This window comes from Pongo pygmaeus, chromosome 3 (assembly GCF_028885625.2).
Source record: "Pongo pygmaeus isolate AG05252 chromosome 3, NHGRI_mPonPyg2-v2.0_pri, whole genome shotgun sequence".
NCBI classification, from domain to species: domain Eukaryota; kingdom Metazoa; phylum Chordata; class Mammalia; order Primates; family Hominidae; genus Pongo; species Pongo pygmaeus.
The window spans coordinates 140,707,095-140,719,328 of NC_072376.2; the positions used below are offsets into that span (position 1 = coordinate 140,707,095).

At 40.6% G+C, this 12,234-nt stretch overlaps 1 protein-coding gene across 10 annotated transcripts in view; it reads left to right on the top strand.

Annotated features, from left to right (window-relative positions):
- Positions 1 to 12,234, top strand: part of LARP1B (La ribonucleoprotein 1B) — a 157,665-nt gene that overhangs the window by 11,269 nt on the left and 134,162 nt on the right. For 8 of the 10 annotated variants that reach the window (XR_010126134.1, XM_054485092.2, XM_063664119.1 and 5 more), the window contains exons 2-5: positions 3,272 to 3,330; positions 3,746 to 3,805; positions 6,587 to 6,761; positions 10,970 to 11,110. Coding sequence is in view for 9 of the 10 variants with exons in the window: in XM_054485087.2 (XP_054341062.1) it covers positions 3,272 to 3,330; positions 3,746 to 3,805; positions 6,587 to 6,761; positions 10,970 to 11,110 (435 nt within the window). In the remaining variant the exon portion in view is untranslated. Of the gene's footprint in view, positions 1 to 329; positions 381 to 3,271; positions 3,331 to 3,745; positions 3,806 to 6,586; positions 6,762 to 10,969; positions 11,111 to 12,234 lie in introns of all 10 variants that reach the window. The other 2 variants (XM_054485091.2, XM_063664118.1) reach the window with 1 other exon arrangement.

Here is a 12,234-nt window from a genome sequence, read left to right on the forward strand (position 1 = left end):
GGCTCTATTTATTGTGTTGTAGCTTTTGTTTAAAGTATCCTAGCCCTTAAAAATATATTATTTTCTTTATCTGTTTACAGTTATTTCCTTGTAGGTCCCAGGGTTTAAGGATAACATTTTATTATTTATTTATTTTTATTTTATTTATTTATTTATTTTTTGAGATGGAGTCTCTCTCTGTTCCTCAGGCTGGAGTGTGGTGGTGCAATCTTGGCTCACTGCAACCTCTGCCTCCTGGGTTCAAGCGATTCTCGTCCCTCAGCCTCCAGAGTAGCTAGGATAACAGGCACCTGCCGCTATGCCTGGCTAATTTTTGTGTTTTTTCGTAGAGACGGGGTTTTGCAATGTTGGCCAGGCTGCTCTCGAACTCCTGACCTCAGGTAATCTGCCCGCGTTGGCCTCCCAAAGTGGTGGGATTATAGGTGTGAGCCACTGTGCCCAGCCTAAGAATAACATTTTAAAGATAGTGAAATAATGCTCAAAAAAGATGTACTGGTATATAGTTTCTGTCTTACTAATGATGTTTGAAAAATGGAGATATGTAGATACCGTGCTTGTTCATGTATATTTATAGTAGCTTAAATTTGCAGGGTGTTTTATTTGTTTGTGAGAAAGGATCTCGCTCTGTTGTCCAGGCTGGAGTGCAGTGGCATGATCATAGCTCACTGTAGCCTCGAACTCCTGGGCTCCAGCAGTCCTCCTATCTCAGCCTCCTGAGTAGCTGGGACTACAGGTGCACACCACCATGCCCAACTAATTTTTTTTTTTTTGTAAAGACAGGGTTTCACTTATGTCGCCAGGGCTGCTCTTGAACTCTTGGGCTCAAGTGATTCTCCCACCTTGGCCTCCCAGAGTGCTGGGATTACAGGCTTGAGCCACTGTGCCTGGCTTGTTTCTTACTTAGAAACAAAAAACAGGTTTCATCTGTTTGAATATACATGTTTTAGGCTGGGTGCGGTGGCTCACTCCTGTAATCCCAGTACTTTGGGAGGCTGAGGCGGGCGGATCACAAGGTCAGAGATCCAGACCATCCTGGCTAACACAGTGAAACCCCATTTCTACTAAAAATACAAAAAATTAGCTGGGTGTGGTGGCATACGCCTGTCGTCCCAGCTACTCAGGAGGCTAAGGCAGGAGAATTCGCTTGAACCCGGGAGGCGGAGGTTGCAGTGAGCCAAGAGAGCACCACTGCACTCTAGCCTGGGTGACAGAGTGAGACTCCGTCTCAAAAAAAAAAAAAAAAAAAAGAATATACATGTTTTTTAATGTGAAAAAATTTTAAATTTAAAACAATTTACTAAACTGGCTTGCTATTTCAGTCTTAGGTGTTCTCTAATGACATGCAGCGTGATTTCCTCCATGTTAAAACATGAGAAAATGAAAAATTTCCTTTCTTAGGCTTCTTTTACCTGTAATCTGTACGTATATATAATTTTTTTTTTTTTGAATCAGAGTCTCATTCTGTTGCCCCGGCCGGAGTGCAGTGGTGCAATCTCGGCTCACTGCAATTTTCATCTCCTGGATTCAAGTGATTCTCCTGCCTCAGCCTCCTAAGTAGCTGGGATTATAGGCATGCGCCACCACACCTGGTTAATTTTTGTTTTTTTAGTAGAGATGGGGTTTCGTCATTTTGGCCAGGCTGGTCTTGAACTCCTGGCCTCAAGAGATCTGCCTGCCTTGGCCTCCCAAAGCTGTTTGGATTACAGGTGTGAGCCACTGAGTCTGGCCTGTATATATAAAATTATATTTAAAACCTGGTGGACTTCTTTCCATGTCAATACATATACAGCTTTGTCTGATTTCTAAAAGTTATATAGTATTTTGTGTATTATTACGTAGAGGCTGTTTAAATAGGATTATCAACAAAGTTGCACTGAACATCCTATATGGACATCTTTGTACCTTTTCTTGATTCCTAGATAATTTCCTGAAAATGGAATTCTTTTATTAAAAGTTATATACATTTTAGATGACAGATTACCCTTGAAAGATATACTACCTTGGCTGGGCGCCGTGGCTCATGCCTGTAATCCCGGCACTTTGGGAGGCCGAGGTGGGCGGATTACTTGAGGTCAAGAGTTTGAGACCAGCCTGGCTAACATGGTGAAACCCTGTCTCTCCTAAAAATACAAAAAAATTAGCCAGGCGTGGTGGTAGGCGCCTGTAATCCCAGCTGCTTGGGAGGCTGAGGCAGGAGAATGGCTTGAATCCGGGAGGGGGAGGTTGCAGTGAGCAAAGATTGCGCCACTGCACTCCAGCCTGGGCGACAGAGTGAGAAGATTCTGTCTCAAAAAAAAAAAAAAAGAAAGAAATACTACCTCATACTCTTACCAACAGCATGAGAGAAATAAAGAGACTCTGTCTCAAAAAAAAAAAAAGAGTTATATTTGTAATTTTCTCCTGTTACATATATATATTTTTGACAGAATCTAGCTCTGTCGCCCCAGCTGGAGTGCAGTGGTGCAATCTAGGCTCACTGCAACCTCCACCTCCCAGGTTCAAGTGATTCTCCTGCCTCAGCCTTCTGAGTAGCTGGGACTATGGGCATGTGCTACCACACCGGGCTAATTTTTCTATTTTTAGTAGAGATGGGGTTTCACCATGTTGGCCAGGCTGGTCTCAAACTCCTGACTCCAGTGATCCGCCCGTCTTGGCCTCCCGAAGTGCTGGGATTACAGGTGTGAGCCACCAGGCCCAGCCTATATTCTGTTAATGAAAGGATTGTTCCGTCCGTTCAGTGTAATACACTGTGGTTTTTTTTTTGTTTTTGAGGCGGAGTTTTGCTCTTGTTGCCCAGGCTGGAGTGCAATGGCAAGATCTCAGCTTACCGCATCCTGTGCCTCCCAGGTTCAAGCAATTCTCCTGCCTCAGCCTCCCAAGTAGCTGGGATTACAGGCATGCGCCACTGTGCCTGACTGATTTTGTATTTTTAGTAGAGACGGGGTTTCTCCGTGTTGGTCAGGCTGGTCTCGAACTCCTGACCTCAGGTGATCCACCCACCTCGGCCTCCCAAAGTGCTGGGATTACAGGCGTGAGCCACCGCGCCCGACAACACTGTTAATATTTCTTACTTCTTGATTTGGAGACTGAAGATCACCTTGAATCTATGTGTCAAATGGAGTTGATTTTTTGCTAGGAATTTGAGTCTCAGAACCTTGGATTTTGGTTGGAAATGATGATTATACTGATTTACTGAAATTGACATAATAGTTATTTTGTTGAATTTATTGAATGAAGTAGTTGTAAAAACAATTCTATATATTTTCTTTAGAGTTCGGTTCCCTCAAAATTATAAAAGCAGGAAAGCTCAAGACAAAGAAATCCAACAAGGTATGTCTTCATAGGAAATAGTTCTTAACTGTATTGATTTTTGAAAATTGTGGCTAAGAACTCTTAGGTTATTATAAGTGTATTTTTCTTCTAATTGTATTATTGGTATTAGATTAAAGTTAATATTATGGAAAATCATAACCTTTATCCAAATCTCTATATATGCCTTTGTTATCATGTATAACTCAATTTAATGTTATTAAATAGTGGTGAAAGTTTTATCATAAGATTAAGCCATTCTTATTTCAAAATGTTCTATTGTTTGCAGAAACTTTTTGATTAATTTGGCAGATGCCTGCATATAACTGATTATAAATGATTATTAAAACTCCTTTCACTTTTAGAAAATGTTTTTTTCCTGCTTAAAATTTCTAAAACTAATTTGCAGACCTAACACTTATTTGTTACTTCTTAGGCTAGTGATTTCAGTGATATGGAGAATTGGCCAACACCAAGTGAATTAGTGAACACTGGAGTGAGTATTATTTTAAAGTTTTTTTTTTAAAGAAAGGAAAATGTATTTATTTCAACATGCAGAATTTTATTTTACTTAAAATGTAAAGAATTGTCATACTGGGGGACAGATTTTTTTTATTTGTTTGAGAAAGGGTCTTGCTCTGTCTCCAGGCTGGAGTGCAGTTGGTGTGATCACAGCTCATTGTAGCCCCAAACTCCTAGGCTCAGGTGATCTTCCTACCTCGATCTCCACAGTAGCTGGGACTATAGGCACGCACTACTGTGCACAGCTAATTTTTGTATTTTTCATAGAGACAGGATTTTGCTGGTCTCCAGCTCCTGAGCTCAAGTGATCCTCCTGCCTCAGCCTCCCAAAATGTTGAGATTACAGTATGAGCTACCATTCTGGCTGAGGAACAGATTTAAAAACTTGATTCATCAAGAAGATTACATTTTATTAGTTTAATTTGCAGTTATTCTTTGCTGCCAGTAATATTAGTAATGAACTTGTCTTAAGCTTTACTCATGGTAAGCTTAACCTAACCTATTATTTATTTCTTTTTTTTTTTTTTTTTTTTTTTTTTCTTTGAGACAGGGTCTCACTCCATTACCCAGGCTGGAGTGCAGTGATGTGATCACAGCTCACTGCAGCCTTGGCCTTCCAGGCTCAGGTGATCCTCCACCTTTGCCTCCCAAGTGACTGGGACTACAGGTGTGTGCCACCACACTGGCAGATTTTTAAACTTTTTATAGAGATGGGTCATGTTGCCCAGGCTGGTATCAAACTCCTGAGCTCAAGCAATTGGCTGGCCTCAGCCTCCCAAAGTGCTGAGATTATAGGCGTTAGCCACCATACCTCGCCTATTATTTCTTTAATAATGAAGACATATTATAAATTGTAATCAAATTTTTATATTTGTATAAAATCACATATATTGATAAAGAGGCACTGAAAACGTGGCGGCTATCCTTTTGATAGTTTACCCGCTTTTCAGATCACCTAATTTAATTCATCACATTTCCCTCATCTGGTTGTATTATTTTTTTGAGACGGAGTCTTGCTCTGTCGCCCAGGCTGGAGTGCAGTGGTGGGATTTCAGCTCACTGCAACCTCCGCCTCCCGGATTTAAGTGATTCTCCTGCCTCAGCCTCCTGAGTAGCTGGTATTACAGGCACGCACCACCACATCTGGCTAATTTTTGTATTTTTAGTAGAGATAGGGTTTTGCCATGTTGGTCTCGAACTCCTGACCTCAGGTGATCCACCCGCCTTGGCCTCCCAAAGTGCTAGGATTACAGGCGTGAGCCACTGCGCCCGGCCTCATCTGGTTGTATTCTTAAGAGGTAATCTTATATTTGAGATTTGCATTTTCTAGAATTTTATATATGTGGAAGCATTTAGTAGGTACCCTTTTTTTTCCTGGCTTCTACTCAGCATTATTTTGAGATTTACTTGTGTGTCAGCAGTTCATTCCTTTTTCTTACTGAGTAGTATGGATGTAACACAGTTTGTCCATTCACCTATTGTTAATGGACATTTGGATTAATTTTACATTTTGGTTGATACAAATAAAACTGCTATATGAACGTTTGTGTAGAAAATTTTTCATTTTTTCTTGGATATGTAACTAGGTTGGATCATATAGTAGCTACCTGTTTTAGCTTTTTAAGAAACTGCCGAATTTGCACTTCTATCAGCAGTGTACGTGAATTCCAGTTACTCCACATCTTCACTCACTCTCTCTTTTTTTTTTTCTGAGACGGGGTCTCACTTTGTCACCCAGGCTGGAGTACAGTGGCATGATCTCAGCTCATTGCAGCCTTGACCTCCTGGGCTCAAGTGACCCTCCCTACTTCAGCCCCACAAGTAGCTGGGACTATAGGCATGCACCACCATGCCTGGCTAATTTTTTTGTATTTTTTGTAGAGATGGGGTTTTGCCATGTGCCCAGGCTGGTCTCAAACTCCTGAGCTCAAGTAATCTACCTGCCTTGGCTTCCCAAAGTGCTAGGATTACAGGTGTGAGCCACCGAACCCATCTTTGCTCACCCATAATATGGTCAAGTTTCAAAAAATATTTTAGCCATTCTAATAAATGTGGAGTGGTATCCCATTGCAGTTTTAATTTGCATTTTTCTGATGAATGAATGCAATAATCTTTTCATAGATTTGCCATCAGTATATCTTTTTGATGAAGTATCCGATCAATCTGCCCATTTAAAAAAATGGAAGGCTGGGTGCAATGGCTCATGCGTGTATCGCAGCACTTTGGGAGGCTGAGGAGGGTGAATCATTTGGGGTTAGGAGTTTGAGACCAGCCTGACCAACATGGCGAAACCCCCTCTCTACTAAAAAAAAAAAATTAGCCAGGTGTGGTGACATGTGCCTGTAATACCAGCTACTAGGGAGGCTGAGGTAGGATAATTGCTTGAACCCAGGAGGTGGAGGCTGCAGTGAGCCGAGATCGTGCCACTGCACTCCAGCCTGGGCAACAAAGTGAGACTCTGTCCCCCCACCCCCGCCCCGCAAAAAAAAAAAAAAAGTGGTATTGATTTCTTGTTACTGAGTTTTGAAAGTTCATATGTATTTTAGGTAAAAGTTCTTTATCAAATACTTAGCAAATACTTTCTCCTAGTCTGCAGCTTTACTTTTAACTGTCTTTTGAAAAGTAATTTTTTGCTTTTGATAACAGTTTTTGTCATTTGTTTTGCAATTTTAGGTTAGGTATATTGCCACGAATTTTTGGGTATGTTAGTGAAAATATTAATGGAAATCATTTCATTCTGAAAACCTTTTTGTAGTTTCAGAGCGTCCTCAGCCAAGGAAATAAAAAGCCACAAAATAGAAAAGAAAAAGAAGAAAAGGTTGAAAAGAGAAGTAACAGTGAGAGCAAAGAAAACCGGGAAACAAAATTAAATGGTCCTGGTGAAAACGTCAGTGAGGATGAGGCTCAGTCAAGTAATCAACGAAAGAGAGGTCAGTTTGTCCATATCTTTATTTTGATTTTAATGTTTGAAGAAAGTTGTAATGAGGAATTGTATTTCATTAACTGATCTCTGGTCGTCAAAAATGTATAGTTTGTGTTTCTTCAGGCAAACAATCTGCAGTGGTAACTCATTTGCTTTTGTAACATTTCTGAACTATTAGACTTTCCTTTTTGTATGTAACTTGTATTCTATGCAAGAAAATGGAATGGAGTTCCACTTAGAGGTACAGTTGTAGATACATTCTTGGAAAGTTGTGTGACAATTATTGTTCTTTTAGATCTGCATTGGAACTGCTCCCTATATTTAGGGAGTACTGTGAAAATTAAATACATTTTTTTCCTAAGAGAAAAGTGAGAATAGGCCGGGCGCAGTGGCTCACGCCTGTAATCCTAGCACCCTGGGAGGCCGAGGCAGGTGGACCACTCGAGGTCAGGAGAAATGGTGAAACCCTGTCTCCACTAAAAATACAAAAAAAAATTAGCCGAACATCGTGGTGTGCGCTTGTAGTCCCAGCTGCTCGGGAAGCTGAGGCAGGAGAATTGCTTGAACCCAGGAGGTGGAGGTTGCAGTGAGCCGAGGTCGCGCCATTGCACTCCAGCCTGGGCGACAGTGCGAGACTGTCTCAAAAAAAAAAAAAAAAGTGAGAATAATTTTAGTCAACCTTTTCCCTCATAGCATTCCCCTGTCAAAATTACACTTTGAAGGAATGAAAATATTGTCTTCATACCCTTTTCCATTTTCTTTTCTGAACTTTTCGTGTGTCTAGGGACAGTTTATGATTTACCTGCTTTGTAAAAGCGTATACTCATTCAGTGGTCGGAGTCTTGGTAAAAGTGTCTTCAGGCACTTCTAGGCAGAAAAGGGCTTTAAACTGTTAAGTTGTCAGTGACTGAAGCAAGGTGATTTTCTGGGAGCAGATGAGGTTAGAGACATAGATAGACAACGTCCATGGTATACAGGGCCTTGGAGTTACAATTCTATTTTGAGTGCCATGGGAAACCATTGAACCAAGATTCTCTGGAGGTGATATGGCATGGGAGGGAACATTTAATGGTAAAGTTGTTGCCAACTTCTTTAACACTTTAACTTTTACCATAGACTGATCACTTACTTGAATAGTTTGTCTTTTTTTTTTTAAGAGACAGAGTCTTGCTCTGTCACCCAGGCTGGAGTGCAGTGGCCCAATCTCGACTCACTGCAACCTCCGTCTCCTGGGTTCTAGCAATTCTTCTACCTCAGCCTCCTGAGTACCTGGGATTACAGGCGCACACTGCCATTCCTGGCTAACTTTTTGTATTTTAGTAGAGACGGGGTTTCACTGTGTTGCCCAGGCTGGTCTTGAACTCCTGAGCTCAGGCGATCCACCTGCCTCGGCCTCCCAAAGTGCTAGGATTACAGGCATGAGCCACCGGGCCTGGCCGAATAGTTTGTCTTTTTAATAAATAACTAATCTTTAGTGCAGGATAAGCATTATATTCACTTGATACAATGAATAAAGGCTAATTGCTCAAAAACAGTGACAACAAGACAAGTGGTTGTTAGAAAAATTTCTTCCTGTTTCTTTTTTTTAATTTTTAAATTTAAAAATGTTTTTAAAATTTTGAGACAGGGTCTTGCTCTGTCACCCAGGCTGGAGTTCAGTGGCATGCTCATGGCCCACTGCAGCCTCGATGACCTGGGGTCAAGAGATTCTCCCACCTCAGCCTCCTGAGTAGCTGGGACTACAGGCATGTGCCACCACGCCTGGCTAATTTTTGTATTTTTTTGTAGAGACAGGGTTTCGCCATGTTGGCCAGGCTGGTCTTGAACTCCTGGGCTCAAGTGATCCACCTGCCTCAGCCTCCCAAAGTGCTGGGATTAGAAGTGTGCGCCACCATGCCTGGCCTCCTCATTTCTTAACTACTTCGTCACTTAACTTTTTCCTGCTTCCTACATACGTAAGTAGTGTTCTTGACTGTCTAGAATCCATACAGATGACAGATTTGTTATCCTGATCTAAAATTTGTCTTTTTTTTTTTTTTTTTTGAGATGGAGTTTCACTCTTGTTGCCCAGGCTGGAGTGCAATGGCGTGATCTCCAGCTCACTGCAACCTCTGCCTCCTGGGTTGAAGCGATTCTCCTGCCTCAGCCTCCCGAGCAGCTGGGATTACAGGCACCACACCCAGCTAATTTTGTATTTTTTTTTTTTTTTTTTTTTTTTTTAGTACAGACGGTTTTCTCCATTTTGGTCAGGGTGGTCTCGAGCTCCCAACCTCAGGTGATCCGCCCGCCTTGGCTTCCCAAAGTGTTGGGATTACAGGCGTGACCCACCGCACCTGGCAATTTGTCTTTAATTGCTTCAATTAAAACTGGTCAGTCAACAGTAAAACCCAGGTGTTTTGTAGTTAGAACAATTCATATAATCAAGCTATTAATTGATCTAGAGTACAGATTTTTGACTTTAAAAGAAGGGCTTCTTTATGTCAAGGAATCTCACTGACAATTTATAGTATAAGATTAAAAGCCTTTTTAGATGCATTTATATTCACTTTTCCTCATTTGATCCATAGTTTGCAGGATTTATAGGATATCAATATTGTAGTTGCACACTAATATTTATTTTTAAATTACCTTGGCAGTTTTTTCATTGCCATGAGTCTTTATTTTGGTAGAAAATATAGATTGGGCAGAATACTGAACATTTTGAAACCTGAGCTATGGCATTCATGAATAGATGGTCTTCAGAATTTCACTATAGAATAACCATAAATAATTAGTTACATTGTCATTTAGTCATCAAGAAAAGTTAAACTGCTTGTGTTTTTTTTTTCCTTAGGAAGATGCGTAATAGCTGTAAAAAGTTCTGTCAGGTTAAAAAAATTTTATACTTATCCCTCTTCCCTCTTATATTTTGAGAAACCTCATTCATTAGTAAAAATCCTGGGTAAATTAATATTTTAGGCAGTGATCTGGAACTAAAAGTGCTGCAAACCTGAAGCCTAACTTTCCAAAGTATACATTATAGCGTTTTATCAGATATATCCCATTCTAAAGCCTAAGAATTTTAAATTAAACTGATTTTTTTTTAAAAAGCCTAAGAATCAAGTACTAAACAGGAATAGTATGTATATGTACTTTTTTTTTTTTTTGAGACAGACTCTCATCTCTGTCACTCAGGCTAGAGTGCAGTGGCACGATCTCGGCTCACTGCAACCTCTGCCTCCCAGGTTCAAGGAATTCTCCTGTCTCAGCTTCCCGAGTAGCTGCGACTACAGGCGTGTGCCACCATGCCCGGCTAATTTTTGTATTTTTAGTAGAGATGGGGTTTCACCATGTTGGCCAGGCTGGTTTTGAACTCCTGACCTTAGGTTATCTGCCCACCTCAGCCTCCCAAAGTGCTAGGATTACAGGCGTGAGCCACTGCGCCCAGCCTTTTTTTTTTTTGAGATCTAGATATTGGACTGTTAATTGTCAGTGAAGTATTTTGGTCTGATGTAGGCTTATGCAGAGGAGAATGTTTTCATGTTACTTATATTGACATTGTTTCTTCTATGAAATGATAGATTGGTCCAATGTGATGTAAGGAGTTCAGTTGTGTGTTTGGGATTTTTGGGCGGCTGGGCTTCGAGCTTGAACGCTTTCTTAATTGATGGCTGCTTTTAGGCCAACTATGGGGATTGTACTTTTTACTCTCTTTACAAGGTTTTTTCCTAGTGTCTAAAGAGCTGTCCCTCTTTAGACTAACAGTTAAATTTACAAGGGGATTGGGGGTTCTGTAGGCAAATTTAAAGTTGAACTAAGATTCTGTCTTGGACAACCAGCTATCACCCAGGCTGGAGTGCAATGGCACGATCTCGGCTCACTGCAAGCTCCACTTCCCAGGCTCAAGCTATTCATGCCTCAGCCTCCCGAGTAGCTGGGATTACTGGCGTGTGCCACTACACCTGGCTAATTTTTGTATTTTTTAGTAGAGACAGGGTTTCTCCATGTTGGTCAGGCTGGTCTTGAACTCCTGGCCTGAAGTCATCCGCCCACCGTGGCCTCAAAGTGCTGGGATTACAGGCATGAGCCACCATGTCTGGCCTCTTTACAAATAATCTTAAAATACACATTATGTGTTTCACTTATTTGATTAAAGTTCAGAGTGCTTTCAGATTGCAAGGGTTTAGTGAAAATTGTACATTTGTCCTTAAATGATTTTATTTTGTTTTCTTCAAGCTAATAAGCACAAGTGGATACCACTCCACTTAGATGTTGTAAGATCAGAGAGTCAAGAAAGACCTGGATCCCGGAACAGCTCAAGATGTCAACCTGAAGCAAATAAACCAACACATAACAATAGGAGAAATGATACACGAAGTAAGTTACCATTCTAAGACAAAAATGACTAAGGAAAGACTTAGTCTTAATGCTCATTATTTTAGTAACCACATGTATAAACCATTTGAGAATAAGTTGAAGACATCATGTCCCTTTAACCCCAAATACCTTCAGGGTATATTTCATAAGAACAATATAACCGTAATGCAATTAACAACAATGAAACTAACATTAATACAATGTGATTGTCCACAGGCAGATTTTTCTCAATACAGTCCTTTATAGTCGTCCCCTCCCCTGCTCCAAGGATCCATTCTGGGATCACCCATTTAATTTAATTTTTTTTTTCTCTTTAGGCTCCATTAGTCTAACAGTTCTTGCTTTTGTCTTTCATGACGTTGATCTTTTTGAAGGTTGTAGGATAATTGTATTGTAGGTATCCCTTACTTTGGGTTTTCTAATGTTTCCTTATGATTGGATTGGGGTTGTGAATTTTTGTCAGGAGTACTGTATAAGAAAATATATCATTTTCTTTTTAGTGAATCACATGGGAGTATGACCTTGGTTTGTCCCATTATTGAAGATACTAACTTTGATTACCCCTGTAACTTTGATTATTAGTTTGATTACAACATTAATACTAACTTTGATTACCCCTGTAACTTTATTTATTAGATTACAACATTGATTATTATTATTATTATTTATGTTTTTTGTTTGAGATGGAGTCTCATCCTGTTGCCCAGGCTGGAGTGCAGTGGTGTGTGATCTGGGCTCACCTCTGCCTCCCGGGTTCAAGCAATTCTTCTGTTTCAGCCTCCCAAGTAGCTGGGACTACAGGCGCATGCCACCACACCTGGCTAATTTTTTATTTTTAGTAGAGATGGGGTTTCACCATATTGGTCAGGCTGGGCTCGAACTCTTGACCGCAGGTGATCCACCCACCTCGACGTCCCAAAGTGCCGGGATTATAGGCTTGAGCCACTGCAACTGGCCACAATGATTATTAACCTTGATTACTTGGTTGAGGTAGTGTACTCTAGACTTTTTAAAAATTTTTAAGTTTCTTCAGTTTTTTTGTTTAATTTCTTTTCTCCCTTTGTAATTACTGTGTAATTTGTGGAGAGAGGCTTTGAGACTGTGGAGATAATAATTTTCTCAGA